This window comes from Oncorhynchus mykiss, chromosome 15 (genome assembly GCF_057628025.1).
Source record: "Oncorhynchus mykiss isolate SJ-2025 chromosome 15, ASM5762802v1, whole genome shotgun sequence".
NCBI lineage: Eukaryota > Metazoa > Chordata > Actinopteri > Salmoniformes > Salmonidae > Oncorhynchus > Oncorhynchus mykiss.
Window position 1 is genome coordinate 71,495,637 of NC_143036.1, and position 23,166 is coordinate 71,518,802.

General features: G+C 44.3%; 1 protein-coding gene across 2 annotated transcripts; it reads left to right on the plus strand.

Moving 5' to 3' along the window:
• Nucleotides 1-18,377: 18,377 nt before the first annotated feature.
• Nucleotides 18,378-20,845, plus strand: LOC149978165 (fish-egg lectin-like). 2 transcript variants are annotated; one of them, XM_090201019.1, is made up of 4 exons: nt 18,378-18,991; nt 19,179-19,396; nt 19,530-19,648; nt 20,278-20,845. In XM_090201019.1, the coding sequence occupies exons 1-4, from the start codon at nt 18,664-18,666 to the stop codon at nt 20,375-20,377; spliced, it is 765 nt and encodes a 254-aa protein (XP_090057145.1). In that variant the 5' UTR covers nt 18,378-18,663; the 3' UTR covers nt 20,378-20,845. The 2 variants fall into 2 exon arrangements, with proteins under 2 accessions (XP_090057145.1, XP_090057146.1); XM_090201020.1 differs by having other exon boundaries at nt 18,578-18,640; nt 18,757-18,991; nt 19,530-20,557.
• The last annotated feature ends 2,321 nt before the right edge of the window (nt 20,846-23,166 follow it).

Below are 23,166 nucleotides of genomic sequence, written 5' to 3' on the forward strand. Positions count from 1 at the left end.
TTGATTGGTCCTGGTTGCCTATGCTATATATCTACTTTCAGAGAGATAGCATCTTCCCAAAGCACCTGAAACCCTGCCTATTTAAAAAGTATTTTAAATAATCTCCCTCCTCACCTCGCCCCTGTTAAAAAAACTTTCCTGAACCAACACTTGCTCTTGAACCCCCCCCCCCCCCCCCACCACCTTCTAGCTCTGGCTTTGTTTATAGCTACTTTACTGAGAGAAAGTGTACTTACTATGACTGTGATATGTGGTTGTCCCACCTAGCTATCTTAAGATGAATGGATGGATGGCAATATACTTTCAACAACAATGTGGATTTGTTCTCTCTCTGAGAAGCTCTATTTGTCACCCAAAGAGCTGATCGTAGGCTATGTCATTGGATCCATTACAGTAGATAGCCCATTCTTCTCAGTATTCACAAGTGTGTCTGTGTGTCTCACCAAGGCAGTGTCGTGGCATTGCCTTTTGTTATAAAGAAAAAACGTAGGATGACTTTGTGTGAAGCATCGTATTCAATGTCCTCTGTGAAGTCATCATCACGTTCATCTTATTATATGAAGCTTACTTAGGGAGAGAGTTTGTTAACTGGCAACAAGAGGCATTGCCCACCTCTTTGGGTATAGATCATTCAGATGCTCATAAATGTTATCCATGAAATGTCACATCAGTTTTCCCCTCTGCACCAATATTAGAAGCCACAAATCGTTCTTGCATCTTTGATACATTCTAAAATAACATTCAGATTGAACTCCAAAGACATTACCTCTGGTCAGTCACATTATGTTTGGCACTGTGGAACAGTGAGAGCACTTCCGGCTGCATCCAGCCTCCCACTCTAATTGCCTCAGAATGCCACCCTGACATTTCCTTAACAGGTCCCTGGGAATTGTGAAAAATCAATGTGCATTAGTCTGAGGAGCGTCAGCCAATATTTGCAGTCCTTTAAACAACTCAAAATGTCTTCCAACTGCTGACATTTTGGATGGGCTCCATTTAAAAATAAAATAAACTTTACTGTAATGTTTGGTATCTGGACTGCTGTTACTATGCATCTCTGCTCGTCAGCTTTGGTTATTCCAGTATCGGTGGGAAATATTCATAATAAAACACAGCACAATGGGCATTGTGCTGCTATAATAGGATGCTACTATCCGGTTTGTATACAATTTGTATGGAAACCCAGTAGTAGCATCCTATTATAGCAGCACAATGCCTATGATACAAATTAAGTCCTGAGCATAGAGGAGAAGCCTGGCAGAGTGGCAGAGTACCGTGGCAGTACCCCCAGCCCACTCTGCCGTGATATAACTGGATGCATCCCAAATTGCACCTTATTCCCTATATAGTGCACTACTTTTGACCAGGGGCCATGGGAATAGGGTGTCATTTGAGCTGCAGACTATGTCATTTTCTCTGGGCACAGCACTAGGACTCGATAGGAATCAGACAAGGTGATTTTATCTCCCTGCTAACTATCATTGTGGCAACGTTGGGGTGCTCAGCTGGACATTCATTCAGCTTGCAGCTTCTTCTGCCTTGTACGATAACACTATAGGCCTTGTACAGGTGGGAGTTGCATTCAGACACTTCTTCCAACACACAAAGACAGGAATATGAATGTTGTAGCACCTCTGGCTTGGGCCCTGTTGGAATACTCCAGAAATAATCCTACCTTCACAGATGTAAATTGGTGGTTGGTGATTGGATTGGTGTGCAAGGTTACCACTCAACTATCTTCACCAATCCAACCACTTATAGATCTGTGCTTCCCTCTCAAGAAAACAAGCAAGGTCGAATTTTTCATGTATTCCTGAGTGTTCTTAACTCTGGGTTAATGTTGACTGACATGACCAAGGCAACTTATCAAAGTCGTCATTCGGGACCATAATTAGCTGAATCAGGTGTCCTACTGCAGGGCTGGAAGGACAGCCTACACACCCAGTAGCTCTCCAAGCCCAGAGTTGGAGAACCCTGGACTATGGCTTAGCTGTCCCCTGGTGACAGCGTTGGTTTTCATGTGTCCATAGCAACACAGATGGAACAAACATAGAGAAGGGGTTTCATGGACCACAACAGCTGTCTGCTAAACACAGCATGCTTGAGAGGCAAACAAGTGTTCCATCTGCCATTGGCTTTGTGAATGATTACCTCTTAACCACCAATATACAGTCACATGTGTCTTGTCCAACAGTCTTAAATATTATACCTTTGCATGTGTGTGTGTGTGTGTGTGTGTGTGTGTGTGTGTGTGTGTGTGTGTGTGTGTGGGTGTGTGTGTGTGTGTGTGTGTGTGTGTGTGTGTGTGTGTGTGTGTGTGTGTGTGTGTGGGGGTGTATTATAAAATGCATTGGTTGATAGAAACTTTGGCTTGGGGTTGATATTAAAAACTGTATACTTCCTGAATAGCTGTTTAGTTGGTAAACACAAACCTTCACATGCATCAGAGAGATTCAGAAAAAGTACCTGCCTGATGTGAACAGGGAATAGATTCACCACATCTCATTACAGTAATTCATAATAAACAGCAAGCTTGAGTTGACCATCTCCATTTATAACATTGTTAGCGAACTGCTAAAAGCCCAGCGGCCTGGGACACAGATCGATCTTAACTGAAGGGATGGCATTTCATGAGTGCGTGCATTAGCATGATGCTAAAAGTGTTTAGTCAGTGGGCTCTCTGGACAGCTTTCTAATGGGAGATCATCATAGGCCTGTTGAGAAACAGCATCATCAGCAGATTAGGATCAAACTGATAGAAATGCTGTCCAGTAAGAAAGGTTAACCTTTATTTTCCGTTGCAAAACATTTTATAAAGTTGACTGCCCCAATGAACACAACCCTGTTGTTGTTCTGTTTCCACTTTCATCTATTACCTTTTGTCATGACAACCTCAGGTTTCTTGTACTCCTCCTAAGGCATCAAGGCATTTACGGGGTATGCTTCCTAAATAGCACCCTATGCCCTATATCAGGGAGGGCAACTCCAGTCCTTGGAATGGTGTCACACATTTTTTCCATCCCTAGCAAACACAGCTGATTAAACTAATTCCATTCTAAACTGAAGTTCAAGATGAGTGGATTATTGGAGTCCTGTGTGTTGGCTGAGGATGGGGCAAAAGTGGAACACCAATCAGACCACAGAGGACTGGAGTTGCCCATCCCTGGTGTAGGGAATAACATCTCTCCTCAGTCAGTCAAGCAAAGTAGTTTGGGGAGCTGTCTATTGCCCTCACACATAACCCCCCGACAGGATCTTGTTGCCAGGGACAAGCTGAGACTTGCCCATCTTCCTGGATCTCTGTTGACGTCATTAAGGTTGACAGATGCTCCACTGGGCTTCTGTTTGGGTTTATAATCTACACGGTTGGATGACTTCTCTGCATCTGTGGTTGAGGGAAGATCACCACCCACTGGCCAGCTAATGACATGGCAGTGTACATTACTCCCGACAGGTCAAAAGGTCATCCACAGATGGGTGCAAGGTAACATTCACAGACACTGATTTTGGGTCAGTTTAGCATTTTCCTTACTAATGGTAAGGTTAGGTTTGGGGGAAACAAGCAGAGACAGTGGGAGGCTTGGTGGTGTTATGGTTAACAAAATCTCCCATGATGACAGATTAAACAATAGATGAGGTGATTCTGTACCTACAGGAACCTTCCCCCCGGAGCAGACTTCACTCCCTGTTTTCTTATCTTAGTGTAGGGTACTGGGTGGGGTGACCCCAAGGCATGGGGTAAATAATCCCTCCTACCTCAGATTTAAAGACCTGAGTCATGTTCTTTAGGCACCATACATAAGAAAATGGACTGAAACAGGGAGGGACTACCTAGATTTAAGAAACGGTCATTTTCTTTTTTCATTGTGTGGCGTAATGAACACGATCCAGGTCACCTTTAACCTGCGAGTGGACAAACAACCTGACAGAGATAGATGCCTTGAGCCAGAATTCCATCTGTTTCACTACATCAGTACCAGCCATTCGCTCCACCATTTGAACCACACAGATAAAAATTACCCTGTCAGTTCGTTGGAAATGGCCAACGTCTCTTTCCTATCATTATTTGAGGGGTTTTATGACACTCAGTTCATCATTAGAATTCTTTACCAAATCAAATCATTGATGTCTTCTCAATTTGTCCAATTGCAACAATATTGCCAAGTTGATGAGCTAATAAAATCCACCACCTGTTTTTCAGAGCCTTTAATAGAAACCTGCATGAATCCATTTAGGCACTTCAGTCCCTATCAACGTTACTTGGACATTTTGGCGAACCTCAGGTGAACGCTTCTCAGTCGTAATCCAACAGATGCTACGCAGGCTGCACATTATATAGGATGCGTCCCAAATGGCACCCTATTCTCTTTGTAGTGCACTACTTTTGACCAGAGCTCTGGCACACACACTGTAAAGGGGGACGTCTTTAATCACTGGGGCTGGCGCAAGGACCGAATCCAGTCTATTTATGCTGCTGGCTTGCGTAGGAAACCTGTCTCCCTCTAACACAGCTACTCTGTCAGAGCACAGATCGTTAGGGTTATACACCGCCACAAATACTCCATTGATTCAATCATTGAGCTGAGGTGAGGAGCCAAGCCATATTTCACTGTTCATACTATTGAGAGTTGGGCGAGTTGGTCCCATTTGTTTGAGGAGACCTAGGGCGCGTCCCAAATGGAACTCTTTTCCCTACATAGTGCACTACTTTAGTCCTATGAGCCCTGGTCAAAAGTAGTTGCACTATATACAGAATAAAGTACCATTTGGGTTGCAGCCCTAGTGTGGGCGACAAAGTGCTCAGGTGAAGGAGTGCCCTTGGGCCCCCGTTTGATCAGAGTCTTGGTAGTCCCAGCCCACTGATGATGAATGGCACACTTAATTGTTTGTCTCTCTCATTAGCACTTTCTCACCACACAAGAGATCAATATGGCTCTTAAGGGCTGGTGTGATGGTGTTTTGATATCCTCTCAACTACATTCCATCACTTTCTCTCCCCCTCTCTTACTCACTCCTCTTTCTCTCCCCCTCTCTTACTCACTCCTCTTCTCTTTCTCTCCCCATTTCTTACTCACTCCCTCCTCCTCTCTTTCTCTCCCCCTCTCTTTCTCCCTCCTCCTCTCTTTCTCTCCCCTATCTTACTCCCTCCTCCTCTCTTTCTCTCCCCCTCTCTTTCTCCCTCCTCCTCTCTTTCTCTCCCCCTATCTTACTCCCTCCTCCTCTCTTTCTCTCTCCATCTCTCTCATGCCCTCCCTCTCTTTCTCTCTCCTTCTAACTCCCTCCCTCCTCCTCTCTTTCTCTCTCCCTCTCTCCTCCTCCTCTCTTTCTCTCCCCCTCTCTTACTCCTTCCTCTCTTTCTCTCTCTCTCTCTCCCTCTCTCACTCCCTCCCTCTCTCTCTCTCCCTCTCTCTCTAGCCCCCTCCCTCCTCTCTTACTCTCTCCCTCTCTCCTCCTTCTCTCTTTCTCTCCCCCTCTCTTACCCACTCACCCCTCTTCTCTTTCGCTCTCTTTCTCCCTCATTCAACCAACCGATGGTGACAATAGGATTTTGAAGTTATAACATTTGAGACCTAGATTTGGCCTGTGTTGAATGTTAGGAGTACCAACGGCATGCATTCAGCAGAAAAGTATATCAAATCCAATCAAATGTAAATAAAATCTAATCTAACCACTAAGCAACCTGCCACCTCGTGAAGTGTTACCAAACATGAAGTATGAATACTTTTTATGACCCCATAGGGAGCAGGATTTATTTTAAGGAGTTATCAGACTGTAAGCATAAAATGAATGAAGTGTTACCATTTGTCCTTTTAAAATGAAAGAGGAATTGACTGAGATGTAGACCCTATCAAAGCTGTAGGACTGTATTAATTAAGCTTCTCATAGTAGTAGTGCTGACCCAGGATCAGCCTCCCCCTGTTTATAATCTTATTAATTATGATCTCAAGGTAAAACTGATTATAGCTCAGCACTCTTACTCCAAGACATTTTATGAATAGTGATTAATTGCAAAAATGAGTGCTTTTGACTTGACGTGAACCATCTCAAGTGGAGTATCAGGTCTGTGTGTGGACTCCAAGAAGTGTAGCAATATGTTGAGCTGTGTACACATTATGCTGTTGACTAACCTTAGCAAATAACTTGTGTAGCAGGTTATTTGCTAAGGTTAGCCAACAGCATAATGTGTACACAGCTCAACATATTGCTACACTTGTTGGAGTCCACAAACAGATCTGATACTCCACTTGAGATTAAGTTGTGTAATGGACTAGTGTAATATGCTGTTGTGTGCAGTTGAAATAGCCATCATTATTTGTTATCTGAGATAAGGTTAGTTAAACAATATTTTTATTTGATTGATTAATACCAATGATTTCTATGTACACTAGATGAGTCCCAGGGGGTGCTGTTTTGAAGCCACCATGCCTCCATCTTGGAACTCCCTCACCATTGGAAGCTATAGAAATGCATTTATTAATATCTGTTTTTACCACTTTTATTATATTACAGACACCTTCATGCATTCTTTTAAATTGTATTATGTAAGCTAAACATTCAAATATATACTGTCCATATAAACATTTTCCTTAAAGTAAAGTAAAGGTTTTTGAAAGTACTAATGTTACTATCCACACTACAACAACAAAAATACTTAAATGCATGTAATTTTGTCCTTGAAAAATGTAAATGAACAACTGTAGAATTCCATTCATTCCCATGGGGGACAGCTTCTTCTGTACTCTTAGAAAAAAGGGTTCTAAAAAGGGTTATTCGGCTGTCCCCATAGGATAACTATTTTTGGTTCCAGGTAGAACCCTTTTGGGTTCCATTTAGAACCCTCTGTAGAAAATTATCAATGGAAATCAAATGTATCAACCCATGGAGGTCTGGATTTGGAGTCACACTCAAAATTAAAGTGGAAAACCACACTACAGGCTGATCCAACGTTGATGTAATGTCCTTAAAACAAGTCAAAATGAGGCTCAGTAGTGTGTGTGGCCTCCAGTGCCTGTATGACCTCCATACAACACCTGGGCGTGCTCCTGATGAGGTGGCAGATGGTCTCCTGAAGGATCTCCTCCCAGACCTGGACTAAAGCATCCGCCAACTCCTGGACAGTCTGTGGTGCAACGTGGCGTTGGTGGATGGAGTGAGACATGATGTCCCAGATGTGCTCAATTGGATTCAGGTCTGGGGAACGGGCGGGCCAGTCCATATCATCAATGCCTCCCTCTTGCAGGAACTGCTGACACACTCCAGCCACATGAAGTCTAGCATTGTCTTGCATTAGGAGGAACACAGGGCCAACCGCACCAGCATATGGTCTCACAAGGGGTCTGAGGATCTCATCTCAGTACCTAATGGCAGTCAGGCTACCTCTGGCGAGCACATGGAGGGCTGTGCGGCTCCCCAAAGAAATGCCATCCCACACCATGACTGACCCACCGCCAAACCGGTCATGCTGGAGGATGTTGCAGGCAGCAGAACGTTCTCCACGGCGTCTACAGACTGTCACGTCTGTCACATGTGCTCAGTGTGAACCTGCTTTCATCTGTGAAGAGCACTGGGCGCCAGTGGCGAATTTGCCAATCTTGGTGTTCTCTGGCAAATGCCAAACGTCCTGCACGGTGTTGGGCTGTAAGCACAACCCCCACCTGTGGACGTCGGGCCCTCATACCACCCTCATGGAGTCTGTTTCTGACCGTTTGAGCAGACACATGCACATTTGTGGCCTGCTGGAGGTCATTTTGCAGGGCTCTGGCAGTGCTCCTCCTCCTCCTCCTTGCACAAAGGCGGAGGTAGCGGTCCTGCTGCTGGGTTGTTGCCCTCTTACGGCCTCCTCCACGTCTACTGTACTGGCCTGTCTCCTGGTAGCGCCTCCATGCTCTGGACATTACGCTGACAGACACAGCAAACCTTCTTGCCACAGCTCACATTATTGTGCCATCCTGGATGAGCTGCACTACCTGAGCCACTTGTGTGGGTTGTAGACTCCGTCTCATGCTACCACTAGAGTAAAAGCACCGCCAGCATTCAAAAGTGACCAAAACATCAGCCAGGAAGCATAGGAGCTGAGAAGTGGTCTGTGGTTATCACCTGTGTCTTGCTAATTGCCTATAATTTCCAACTGTTGTCTATTCCATTTGCACAACAGCATGTGAAATCTATTGTCAATCAGTGTTGCTTCCTAAGTGGACAGTTTGATTTCACAGAAGTGTGATTGACTTGGAGTTACATTGTGTTGTTTAAGTGTTCCCTTTATTTTTTTGAGCAGTGTATATGTGCTTTCTTGAGCAGGGGGAACTTGCGGGCACTGGAGGATTTCAGTCCTTCACGTCGTAGTGTGTTACCAATTGTTTTCTTGGTGACTATGGTCCCAGCTGCCTTGAGATCATTGACAAGATCCTCCAGTGTAGTTCTGGGCTGATTCCTCAATGTTCTCATGATCATTACAACTCCACAAGATGAGATGTTGCATGGAGCCCCAGGTCGAGGGAGATTGACAGTTCTTTTGTGTTTCGTCCATTTGCGAATAATCGCACCAACTGTTGTCACCTTCTCACCAAGCTGCTTGGCGATGGTCTTGTAGCCCATTCCAGCCTTGTGTAGATCTACAATCTTGTCCCTGACACCCTTTGAGAGCTCTTTGGTCTTGGCCATGGTGGAGAGTTTGGAATCTGATTGATTGATTGCTTCTGTGGACAGGTGTCTTTTATACAGGTAACAAGCTGAGATTAGGAGCACTCCCTTTAAGAGTGTGCTCCTAATCTCAGCTCGTTACCTGTATAAAAGACACCTGGGAGACATAAATATTTCTGATTGAGAGGGGATCAAATACTTATTTCCCTCATTAAAATGCAAATCAATTTATAACATTTTTGACATGTGTTTTTCTGGATTTTGTTGTTGTTATTCTGTCTCTCACTGTTCAAATAAACCTACCATTAAAATTATAGACTGATCATGTCTTTGTCAGTGGGCAAACATACAAAATCAGCAGGGGATCAAATACTTTTTTCTCTCACTGTATGTCACCCTGTAGTCACAAAAATAATGCCTTCTACGATCTCATTTAGTTGACGGAACAGTTTGAGAACCAGTACAATTACTGATCCATATCAACCACAATGGAAAACTGATGAGTATAGCTGAGTTGTTGTTTTGGAGAGAATTAGTATTGATCCTATGGATTTCCTGCTACAACGTACTCAAGGTTTTCATCTTACCCTGACCCCCATATGAAACATGTCCCCAGTTTCTATTAGTGCAGAAGAAAGGGAAAGGAAGTGGAGAGATGGAGAGAAAAATAACAACCTCCCCTCTTCATCTTCATCTGCCTCATTACTTTATCTAGGTCTGTGATAAAACAGGGCTGTAATTTTCACTGACCGAGCCTTGGTGATTTCATCCCTTACAGCCAAATGTTATTATCTCCAGAACACTGCCCCCTGCCCAAGTCTAAGGCTGGAAATTCCACACAATATCCTAGCAACATCCTTTGTTAACAATGTTGGACATTTTGTTCATTATTTATCATGTGTCCATGATCTGATAGTATTAGGACAGAGATGGACTGGGTCCACATATCTCTTCAGGCATGTGTCCATGTCCTGATAATATTCGGACAGAGATGGACTGGGTCCACATATCTCTTCAGGCATGTGTCCATGTCCTGATGGTATTCGGACAGAGATGGACTGGGCCCACATATCGCTTCGGGCATTTGTAAAAGACAGGTCCATTTAAAAAAAACGTTTTGTTCATTTTTTTCATTATTAGCCAAATAATTATAATTATAATTCTGCACAAAACTCCCAAATTAGACAGGATCGCATTGGCTAAAGATGGAGTTGCCCATCTGGCATTAGTCTGGACTGTCCTATTCGTTTCTGTTTGGTTACCAATCTCCAGGTGCACTGCTAGTGCAGTAGTGTGGTTGGGGCCTGCTTCATTCACTGCTGCACATTTCCATGGCCACATCACTTTTCTTCCCTGATGTTCGTCGCTTCGGGCCATTCCTTCATACACTCAGGTACATATACACAATGTTTTTGTTTTCACATAACGCCAGGTGAAGCAAAAACAAGACCGATACAATTTGCTGGAATTTGCAGTCACCCTGTGTAGGCTGTTAAGGTAAACATTTATATTATGTATCAGAGCTTGCCTGTGGCTGGGCCTCTACTACTCCCACAGTCAGGGCACTTTAAACCCAGCGCTGCATGTAAGATAACATTACAATGTAATGGTCCATCAGGCCTGGGCTCCATTTCACCACTGATTTCCCCAACGCCAGACAGAGTTTCTGCACTGAATTTAAAATACCCTGACAAGCTATCAGTTCGCTCCTACAGCATACAGACGTGCTGGCGACACTTTATATATATATATATATATATATATATATATATATATATATATATATATATATATATATATATATATACAGTGCCTTGCGAAAGTATTCGGCCCCCTTGAACTTTGCGACCTTTTGCCACATTTCAGGCTTCAAACATAAAGATATAAAACTGTATTTTTTTGTGAAGAATCAACAACAAGTGGGACACAATCATGAAGTGGAACGACATTTATTGGATATTTCAAACTTTTTTAACAAATCAAAAACTGAAAAATTGGGCGTGCAAAATTATTCAGCCCTTTTACTTTCAGTGCAGCAAACTCTCTCCAGAAGTTCAGTGAGGATCTCTAAATGATCCAATGTTGACCTAAATGACTAATGATGATAAATACAATCCACCTGTGTGTAATCAAGTCTCCGTATAAATGCACCTGCACTGTGATAGTCTCAGAGGTCCGTTAAAAGCGTAGAGAGCATCATGAAGAACAAGGAACACACCAGTCAGGTCCGAGATACTGTTGTGAAGAAGTTTAAAGCCGGATTTGGATACAAAAATATTTCCCAAGCTTTAAACATCCCAAGGAGCACTGTGCAAGCGATAATATTGAAATGGAAGGAGTATCAGACCACTGCAAATCTACCAAGACCTGGCCGTCCCTCTAAACTTTCAGCTCATACAAGGAGAAGACTGATCAGAGATGCAGCCAAGAGGCCCATGATCACTCTGGATGAACTGCAGAGATCTACAGCTGAGGTGGGAGACTCTGTCCATAGGACAACAATCAGTCGTATATTGCACAAATCTGGCCTTTATGGAAGAGTGGCAAGAAGAAAGCCATTTCTTAAAGATATCCATAAAAAGTGGCGTTTAAAGTTTGCCACAAGCCACCTGGGAGACACACCAAACATGTGGAAGAAGGTGCTCTGGTCAGATGAAACCAAAAATTGAACTTTTTGGCAACAATGCAAAACGTTATGTTTGGCGTAAAAGCAACACAGCTCATCACCCTGAACACACCATCCCCACTGTCAAACATGGTGGTGGCAGCATCATGGTTTGGGCCTGCTTTCTTCAGCAGGGACAGGGAAGATGGTTAAAATTTATGGGAAGATGGATGGAGTCAAATACAGGACCATTCTGGAAGAAAACCTGATGGAGTCTGCAAAAGACCTGAGACTGGGACGGAGATTTGTCTTCCAACAAGACAATGATCCAAAACATAAAGCAAAATCTACAATGGAATGGTTCAAAAATAAACATATCCAGGTGTTAGAATGGCCAAGTCAAAGTCCAGACCTGAATCCAATCGAGAATCTGTGGAAAGAACTGAAAACTGCTGTTCACAAATGCTCTCCATCCAACCTCACTGAGCTCGAGCTGTTTTGCAAGGAGGAATGGGAAAAAATGTCAGTCTCTCGATGTGCAAAACTGATAGACATACCCCAAGCGACTTACAGCTGTAATCGCAGCAAAAGGTGGCGCTACAAAGTATTAACTTAAGAGGGCTGAATAATTTTGCACGCCCAATTTTTCAGTTTTTGATTTGTTAAAAAAGTTTTAAATATCCAATAAATGTCGTTCCACTTCATGATCGTGTCCCACTTGTTGTTGATTCTTCACAAAAAAATACAGTTTTATATCTTCATGGTTGAAGCCTGAAATGTGGCAAAAGGTCGCAAAATTTAAGGGGGCCGAATACTTTCGCAAGGCACTGTATATATATATCTCTCATCCACTGCCAGTGCCACAACCAGGTCCCCTGCTAAGATGACTGCATTGAGTTGTGAATCTATCAAAGATCTTTTGCAGGTTTGGACTCTGCTGAGACCACAGAATTAAACAGAACACCTACTGTATAATTAAGCAATAAGGCCCGAGGAGGTGTGGTATATGGCCAATATAACACAGCTAAGGGCTGTTTTTATGCACAATGCAACACAGAGTGCCTGGATACAGCTATTAGCTGTGGTATATTGGCCATATTCCACAAACCCCCTATATGCCTTACTGCTATTATAAACTGGTTACCAACATAATTAGAGCAGTGAAAAAGAAAGTGTTGTCATACCCATGGTATACGGTATGATATATATACCACAGTTTTCAGCCAATCAGCATTTAGGCCTCAAACCACACCGTTTTTAATAGTAAAATTATAGGATCTCCATGGTAGGTACACTGTCTGTCTTTGAGACTGCTCTGCTCTGGTCCATAGGGTTGTTGTTCCTGTAGACTGCTCTGCCACGGTCCATAGGGTTGGTGTTACTGTAGACTGCTCTGCTCCGGTCCATAGGGTTGTTGTTACTGTAGACTGCTCTGCTCTGGTCCATAGGGTTGTTGTTACTGTAGACTCTCTCTGCTCCGGTCCATAGGGTTGTTGTTACTGTAGACTGCTCTGCTCCGGTCCATAGGGTTGTTGTTACTGTAGACTGCTCTGCTCTGTTCCATAGGGTTGTTGCTACAGTAGACTGCTCTGCTCCGGTCCATAGGGTTGTTGTTACTGTAGACTGCTCTGCTCCGGTCCATAGGGTTGTTGTTACTGTAGAGTCTCTCTGCTCCGGTCCATAGGGTTGTTGTTACTGTAGACTGCTCTGCTCCGGTCCATAGGGTTGTTGTTACTGTAGACTCTCTCTGCTCCGGTCCATAGGGTTGGTGTTACTGTAGACTTTCTCTGCTCCGATCCATAGGGTTGTTGTTACTGTAGACTCTCTCTGCTCCGGTCCATAATGTTGTTGTTACTGTAGACTTTCTCTGCTCCGATCCATAGGGTTGTTGTTACTGTAGACTCTCTCTGCTCCGGTCCATAAGGTTGTTGTTACTGTAGACTCTCTCTGCTCCAGTCCATAGGGTTGGTGTTACTGTAGACTCTCTCTGCTCCGGTCCATAGGGTTGTTGTTACTATAGACTCTCTCTGCTCCGGTCCATAGGGTTGTTGTTACTGTAGACTCTCTCTGCTCCAGTCCATAGGGTTGGTGTTACTGTAGACTGCTCTGCTCCGGTCCATAGGGTTGTTGTTACTGTAGACTGCTCTGCTCTGGTCCATAGGGTTGGTGTTACTGTAGACTCTCTCTGCTCCGGTCCATAGGGTTGTTGTTACTGTAGACTGCTCTGCTCCGGTCCATAGGGTTGTTGTTACTGTAGACTGCTCTGCTCTGGTCCATAGGGTTGTTGCTACAGTAGACTGCTCTGCTCCGGTCCATAGGGTTGTTGTTACTGTAGACTGCTCTGCTCCGGTCCATAGGGTTGTTGTTACTGTAGAGTCTCTCTGCTCCGGTCCATAGGGTTGTTGTTACTGTAGACTGCTCTGCTCCGGTCCATAGGGTTGTTGTTACTGTAGACTCTCTCTGCTCCGGTCCATAGGGTTGGTGTTACTGTAGACTTTCTCTGCTCCGATCCATAGGGTTGTTGTTACTGTAGACTCTCTCTGCTCCGGTCCATAATGTTGTTGTTACTGTAGACTTTCTCTGCTCCGATCCATAGGGTTGTTGTTACTGTAGACTCTCTCTGCTCCGGTCCATAAGGTTGTTGTTACTGTAGACTCTCTCTGCTCCAGTCCATAGGGTTGGTGTTACTGTAGACTCTCTCTGCTCCGGTCCATAGGGTTGTTGTTACTATAGACTCTCTCTGCTCCGGTCCATAGGGTTGTTGTTACTGTAGACTCTCTCTGCTCCAGTCCATAGGGTTGGTGTTACTGTAGACTCTCTCTGCTCCGGTCCATAGGGTTGGTGTTACTGTAGACTCTCTCTGCTCCAGTCCATAGGGTTGGTGTTACTGTAGACTCTCTCTGCTCCGGTCCATAGGGTTGGTGTTACTGTAGATTCTCTCTGCTCCGGTCTATAGGGTTGTTGTTACTGTGGACTCTCTCTGCTCCAGTCCATAGGGTTGTTGTTGTTGTGTTATGGATAAGAGAAGAACCCACAGAGCCCTGGTGCGTCATACAGCCAACATTCTAATGACCTTTCACCCACAGCAAATGACAATAATAGCACCTCATCTTGTTCAGTAGCTATGGTGCAGGTTTGTAGTCTGCCGTGTTGCGGGGAGGTTAATTAAAAAACAGTGACCCCTCTTGATATTTTGTGTGTATGCCAGTAGGAACGGGGGACTCAGAATTCAACATACTGCAGAAGGTTGTTCTGATGGAATCTGAAGCAGAAAGGTAAAGCACATGGGTATATATAATAAACTAATATAGAGTTTATTTAGCTAATAACCAGAATGCATTTGCTGAGTGGCCAGAACCACATTGACATAGATGGTACTTGCCACACTCTCTAGAATGACTTGCATAATTTATATTATTCATGGCAGTATATCAACAGGCTATGGGACGTGACCTCCCATAACGAAGTGAAACTTCGCAGTGATCGGAAGCAGTGTGTAATGGCTGTGTAATATCTGCAAATGAGGACAAGTTAGGTCTCTGGTGGGGTCCTCACTCATGGACAATAATAGCCCCTTTAAGATCAGTTTAGGCTTCAGTGATTTCCACACTGAGTACAGGCCTAGGGTTCAGAGAGTGGGACAGTTACTGGCATATGGTGTTTGATGGATGTGCTGAGAATGTTGACCACTAGGTGGCTCTCAGCCCTTATGCCTCTGCATATGCAGTGGTGTAAAGTACTTCAGTATATTATAACAATTACATTTACTTTTAATACTTAAGTATATTTAAAACCAAATACTTTTAGAATTTTACTCAAGTAGTATTTTACTGGGTTACTCACTCTAATAGAAAATGACTCAAGTTAAAGTATCTTCACTTTTACTCAAGTATGATAATTGGTTACGTTTTCCACCACTGGGTATATAACATTTGATAGAGTTGCTGTACTGCAGCTGTATGTGCTGAGAATGTCGACCACTAGGTGGCTCTCAGCCTTTATGCCTCTGCTGTCTGCTCCCTCAGTGTCTGTCTCAAATTGCACTGTACAACACAGTGATGCAATTATGTGCATGGTCAGTGGTGCAGTACAATGCAATGGCACCAGGGACAACAGGTTTTACCTCAGTCCTACCACAGTTGTCAGTCTCAATCATTTGCACTCTGAATGTATGTTGGCTATATTATATTTAGCGCTTCTACAGTCATGTATCTATAACATATCTACCTCACATCAATGCTCCCCCACACAAATTCCTATACTGCATATCTCAGAATTATAGTTTTTTTTCTCACAAGGTTATAGCAAGAGAAAACCTATTCCATTCTGTCGCATCAATTCCCTTGAGATAGTTCAAACACAGACAAAAAAAAGTATTTTCCTCTCAGCTCCGCAGACTGATACCGCGAGGGAATTCTTTTAAAGGTCACCCCAAAACCCACAGATATAGTTTTTGCTCTGTTTTGGTAAGGCTTTTTCAGACACGAGTTTGTGCTGTCTCATCACCTCCCCTCCATGCTGCGAGGACCCCTCTCCTCCCCGAAGACCCTTCCCCTCCCTGTGATAACTAAGCAGCATCCTCCATCTCAGTTAACATCCTGTGTGAATGTGACGCCAGCACAGGCAGGAAATAGTTGGCCTAAATTATCCAATGGCTACACAATGGCTCTGTCGCAATTCATCGTTCCGTTATTCCTCGCCTAGGTCCAAGGTCCCTCCTCTAAGCCCTTTTTCTCCAATGCGCTTTGAGGATGCAGTGAGGAAAGAGGATGTGAGGAACCGAGGAAAGATGAATTGGGAAAGAGCCGATGAGTAGCGCGGATGGGCCTCATCTCGTGTGCTGCTATCCCCTTCATGTTGTGTATGAAACCGTATAATACATAGTGTCCCTGTATCGTTTATCCCACAAAACCAGACCTAAAGAGGGACAGGAGGCTTGTTAAGGGAGAAAGGATGTAAGAGTGTTGGCAAGAGTAGCAAAGCCTGTTATCGGGTCCCTCCCGTCTGCCGTGATCATGTGGCTGTGCCCAGCATTAGGTGAGACGAGGTGAGATGAGAGAGGAGATGAAACAGCACATTGAGTCAGCGTCCCAAATGGCACACTATATTTTGTAGTGGACAACTTTTGACCAGGGTCTATAGGGCTATAGTCAAAGGAGTGCACTATACAGGAAGTAGGGTGCCATCTGGGATACAGTCTGAATCACAGGGGAGAGCGAGAGGAGTGGTTCTGCACCCGCTCCCAACCCAACAGGAGTAACCGTTTTCTGAGGCGAGCAGGAGCAAACCGCAAAAATCTCTTTCTCTCAGGATCGATTGAGCTTTTCCCCAGCAACCCCGTTATGCTAAAGGCACCCACCAGCACGCACCCACCAGCACACACGCACACGCGCACACACCCATCCACACACACATCCTGGACTCTCCTTGTCAGATAAAACTATACAAAATATATTCACGTCACCAAATAATTGATTAAAATGAAGGTCTACAGTAGTCTCAACAGCATTCTGTAGGGTAGTACAATGGTGTAGCTGGAGGACAGCTAACTTCCGTACTCCTCTGGGTACATTAGTAGTAATTTGTAATTAACACAGTAGTTACTGTGACTTCGGGAAGACTTCTTCCAACATATCAGAGCTCTTGCAGCATGAACTGAGATGTTGTCTACACAGTCAAAGGACCAGAGAATGAATCTAGTACTGAAAGCACAAGCTACAGCTAACTAGCACTGCTGTGCATAAAATGCAGTGGGTAGTTGACTCAAAGAGAAAGACAGACAATAGTTTATCTGCTGTCTCAGCCACTGCCTGTCATCGAGGGTGTACCCCAAGGCTCTATCCTAGGCCCCACGATCTTCTCAATTTACATCAACAACATAGCTCAGGCAGTAGGATGCTCTCTCATCCATTTATATGCAGATGATACAGTCTTATACTCAGCTGGCCCCTTCCCGGATATTGTGTTAAACGCTCTACAACAAAGATTTCTTAATGTCCAACAAGCTTTCTCTGCCCTTAACCTTGTTATGAAAACCTCCAAAACAAAGTTAATGTGGTTAAGTAAGAATAATGCCCCTCTCCCCACAGGTGTGATTACTACCTCTGAGGGTTTAGAGCTTGAGGTAGTCACCTCATACAAGTATTTGGGAGTATGGCTAGACGGTAGGCTGCACTTCTCTCAGCACATATCAACGCTGCAGGCTAAAGTTAAATCTAGACTTTGTTTCCTCTATCGTAATCGCTCCTCTTTCACTCCAGCTGCCAAACTAACCCTGATTCAGATGACTATCCTACCCATGCTAGATTACGGAGACATAATTTATAGATCGGCAGGTAAGGGTGCTCTTGAGCGGCTAGATGTTCTTTACCATTCGGCCATCAGATTTGGCAGAGGCAGTTTGGTAGTGAGTGTTGCAAACGAGGACAAACGATTTTTACGCACTCCGCGCTTCAGCACTCGGCGTTCCACTTCTGTGAGCTTGTTTGGCCTACCACTTTGCGGCTGAGCCGTTGTTGCTCCTAGATGTTTCCACTTCACAATAACAGCACTTACAGTTGAACGGGGCAGCTCTAGCAGGACAGAAATTTAATGAACTGACTTGTTGGAAAGATGGCATCCTATGACTGTGCCAAGTTGAAAGTCACTGAGCTCTCCAGTAAGGCCATTCTACTGCCAATGTTTGTCTATGAAGATTGCATGGCTGTTTGCTTGATTTTATACAAATCCACAAATTTGAAGGGGTGTCCACATGGATCATTTGTTAAAGAGAAATGAAATTCCTGACATTTAATCCTAGTAAAAATTCCCTGTTTTAGGTCAGTTAAGATCACCACTATTTTAAGAATGTGAAATGTCAGAATAATAGTAGAGTGAATGATTTATTTCAGCTTTTGGACACGCATATGGGTTATTCATACATAGACAACACCGGCCTGAACTTGTAAAGACTTTAGGACAGGAACATTAGCTATTCAGTGATAGGCACAAGTAGGAGTGTGCATGTCACGTCACCAATAGAGTCTATGCCCCAATGTCTGAGCCAATGAGAGAATGGAAACTAAGTAAGACAACAAGATTCGTAAAGTGGAGTGACAATGTTATGTAAGGATGAGACTGTATAAAAGCCAAGTACTAAGAATGAAGAGTCAGTCAGTTGTTCCATGGAATTGCTCGGCTCTGTTACTTTGTAATAAAGTGTAATTGAATTCACATGTTCCGCTATTGGTGAAATATTTGATTAAATATTTTCCACAACACTATAAAAGCGCAAAGTCTTGCAAGGGGACAATTGAAGTCTGGTTTACAACCAAACGTATACCGTAGATCTACTGAGACATCATGAGAGCAACTGCATCCGTCCTATTGGTCCTATGTCTCCTGGCCATCAGTCATGGAAAATTACCATCATCTGAAACATGCTTGCTCAACTTGGAATTGATCATCAAGTTCGCTCCATAATTTCATCCTCCTTGTTGGCTGTGTGCTCTACTCATGTCTTTGTCTCCATAGCCTGGGACTGTCAGCCTGTAGTGGACATCAATAATCTGATGCAGATCGATGCAGGACTGGGGCAAGTGGTTGCTACGGACACAAGTCAAATCCCCTACTACCTGGTAGGTGATAAATGGATCCGCCTGCCTGGTTCCTTGAAGCATATCACTGTAGGACCAGCAGGGATCTGGGGTATCAACAATGCAGACTCAATCTACAAGTATGTGGCCGGTAACTGGGTGCAAGCTGCAGGTTAGTGGAGAGAATTGCTCAATATTTATCCAGAGGACACCTGCTTCTTAGCTTTCCTGATACCATCAGGGTGTTGAAAAAATAATTGATGTTTTAAATTGTAAACTTGTATGTAATTTGGCAGTACTCACAGATATGTGCTCCTTGTTTGCTTGTCCGTCCGTCTGTCTGTCTTTGTGGTCTTCAGGCCTTCTGAAACAGTTGGATGCTGGAGGTGAACAGTTTATTGTGGGGCCTAACATGGACGATACTCCATTCTGTCTGACACGTAGTGCCACAATTGGCTACAAGGGTCCAGGCTCACCTCTTCCATGGACAGGATTGCAAGGAGCCGTGAAGTACTACAGTTGTGGACCCTTTGGGTGCTGGGCAGTCAACAAGAATGATGATATCTACTTAATGAGTGTAAGATCTGGGAAAGAGTGTGAGAGCTGGAGTAGAGTAGTAGAGGATGGAGAATGTCAGTTATTCTAAAACTGTTTCATATTATAACGGTTGAAATTGTCCTAAAACACTGATTGTATCTGTTTGTTTCCAGCTGAATCAAGACTGCCAAAACAATGGGTGGAGTCACATTGATGGCAAGCTTTCCATGATTGAGGTGGCAACTGATGGTGGTGTCTTTGGGGTCAACTCTGCCGGTAGTGTTTATACCAGGTAAGGTTGCTACTGATCTATGTGTATGGTTCCACCCGTTTCCCACTCAACTTGCAATAATTTCTTATAATTATTATTCTTTATGTATAATTATTATCCTTACTGTACATGCTTTGTGAAGCTCTTTACACAACTAAAATACTGTAGATACCTAAATAAAATCAGTCAAATATAATCAGATCTAAACCTATAATACTTATAAAGACATGTGTAGACATTGTACGATAAAATATGTAAAAGTTGGATGTCCTTTATAGCTACAGTTTGGGATAAAAACAACAACTTCCCAGACACCCCACCACTTGTTTTGGTAAACAGCTGAGGAATGTAGTTAGAGAAATATAACCACTCAAATTCATACATGGAGCTACGGATGCAAAGACAGAACACATTTTATTATTTTTAACATGTTTTTTAAAGCTATAGATTGTTTGTTTACAATAACATTGTTTACAAACAATTGAGTAAAAGCTTACATTTTAGCTTCTGATGTGGTTGAATAAAGCTCAAGAGGCAGAAGTTATATTTTTCAAAAATCTATGGCTATATTCAATTATTACAGTCCAAAAATGGATGTACTTAAAAAAAATGGATAAGCTTTAAAACATGAACCTCTTTCTTCAACACAGAGACGGCATCACAGCCAGTAAACCAGAGGGCACTGGATGGAGCAATATCCCAATGTACATGGCAATGGGCCACGTGACCTATGACCTGGGCCATCTTTGAGTCGTCTCCAAGTCTGGCTTCACCATGGTGTGCACACCTTAGCCTCTTCTCTGTAGCTGAAGGCCGTTCGGGATCTGACAAGCTCACTTGCTAACTCATTGATCTCTCTTTCTGGAACAGCCTTCTGCTTTATAAATTTAAATATTAGTTAATAAAAATCCTTAATTTTAAAACCTATTGCTCTACCTATTATTTTCAGTTCTTCAATGATCTTATTGACATTTAAAAAAAATAGATTTGATATTTTCTTGATCACTCTTTGATTAACACTTCAATAGATCTTTGCCATGGCTGCTATTTAATTGTAGTGTAAAACTTGGGCTCGGTCAAGTTGCTCACAATCTACATGGGTTTTGTTGCGCTTCAGAGGTCATCAATAGGGTTGGATGGAATCCTCGTCATTGTTTATTATCTCATTATATAATAATTTCCTGCAACAATAAAGCATTCATTTTGAAACTATTGTAATTTCTGTGTTATTGTTTTTTTTTATCATATTGAACAGAGGGATTTTAGGTTGCTCTGCCAGTGGTGATTTTAGCATCGAAATCTTGGTGTGGCAAACTCAACCAATTTTTTTTTAGATACATGCCAGCAGAGCCACTCAGACGCCTGGAGCGGACCAGCCACCACTGGCCTGAGGAGAGACACATGGAACGAGGGGTTAATATGGTAATTGGGGGGAACCTGTAACATACCTCGTTCACTCTTCTCAGGACTTTGAATGGACCCACAAACCGCGGTCCCAGCTTCCGGCAAGGCAGGCGGACGGGCAGGTTTCGGGTCGAGAGCCAGACCCCGTCCCCCGTTGCGAACACCGGGGGATCTTTTTGCGCAGCGCGGCCTGCTGGAGGTGACCATGGGTGGCTTCCCAGGCCTCCTCCGTGCGTCTGAACCAATCGTCCACCGCAGGAGCCTCGGTCTGACTCTGATGCCACGGTGTCAGAACCGGCTGGTACCCCAATACACAATGGAAGGGGGAGAGGTTAATGGAGGAGTGGCGGAGCGAGTTCTGCACCATCTCTGCCCAGGGCAAGAACGCCGCCCACTCCCCCGGCCGGTCCTGGCAATAGGACCGCAGAAACCTGCCCACATCCTGGTTCACTCTCTCCACCTGCCCATTACTCTCGGGGTGGAAACCCGAGGTGAGGCTGATCGAGATCCCCAAACATTCCATGAACGCCCTCCAGACTCTCGAAGTGAACTGGGGACCTCGATCAAACACTATATCCTCAGGCACCCCGTAGTGCCGGAAGATGTGTGTAGGGCTGTAGGGAGACCGGGCAGAGGGAGGAACCGACAGGACTTAGAGAAACGATCCACAACGACCAGGATCGTGGTGTTTCCCTGTGAGGGAGGAAGATCCGTTAGAAAATCCACTGACAGGTGTGACCAAGGCTGTTGTGGAACAGGTAAGGGATGTAGCTTACCTCTGGGCAGGTGTCTAGGAGCCTTACACTGAGCACACACCGAGCAGGAGGAAACATAAACCCTCACGTCACGAGCCAAGGTGGGGCACCAGTACTTCCCAGTCAGACAGCGCACCGTCTGACCGATCCCTGTATGACCAGAGGAGGGTGATGTGTGGGCCCAGTAGATCAACTGGTCACGGACAGCAGACGGAACGTACTGACGCCCGGCGGGACACTGGAGGGGAGCGGGCTCTGTATGCAACGCCTGCTCAATGTCCGCGTCCAGCTCCCACACGACCGCCCCTACCAGACTTCCTGTCTCTCCCAGCGGTCCATGGTCTGGACAACGCGATCCATCATGGCACCGAGACGATGTAGCATAGCCGCGTGTTCCTGGAAGCGTTCCTGGACTCCTGTGACCGGGGTACCTGCTCCTACTGACTCCATGGTGGGTGTAAGATTCTGTCAGAAGTGTGCGTACTGGTCTATAGCAAGCGGCAACGGTGAGAGACTTGTTTCTGGAAAGGTACATTTTTAGAAGTAGAAGCTCAAATTGTTTGGGTACAGACCTGGATAGTAAGACAGAACTCTGCAGGTTATCTTTGCAGTAAATTGCAACACCGCCCCCTTTGTCAGTTCTATCTTGTCGGAAAATGTTATAGTTAGGAATGGAAATTTCAAGGTTTTTGGTGGTCTTCCTAAGCCAGGGTTCAGACACGGCTAGGACATCCGGATTGGTGGAGTGTGCTAGGGCAGTGAATAAAACAAACGTAGGGAGGAGGCTTCTAATGTTAACATGCATGAAACCAAGGCTTTTACAGTTGCCGAAGTCAACAAATGAGAGAGCCTGGGGGATGGGAGTGGAGGTAGACACTGCAGGGCCTGGATTAACCTCTACATCACCAGAAGAACAGAGGAGGAGTAGGTTAAGGGTACGGCTAAAGGCTAAAGGCTAACAGAACTGGACGCCTAGTACGTTCAGAACAGAGAGTAAAAGGAGCAGATTTCTGGGCACGGTAGAACATATTCAAGGCACAATGTACAGATAAAGGTATAGTAGGGTGTGAATACAGTGGGGGTAAACCTGTGCATATAGTGATAATGAAAGAGATATTGTCTCTAGAAATAGCATTTAAACCAGGTGATGTCACTGCGTGTGTGGGGGGTGGAACTAAATTGTTAGCCGAGGCGTGTTGAGCAGTGCTAGAGGCTCTACAGTGAAATAAAACAATAGTTACAAACCAGAACAGCAATCGACACAGCATGGTGACTTTAGGGAAAGGCATGCGTAGCCGGGTGATCATACAAGTCCAGTGCATGGCTTCAGGTAGCTAGCGGCACGGGGCTAGCAGGCTAACGGAAAGGCCTTAGAGGGAT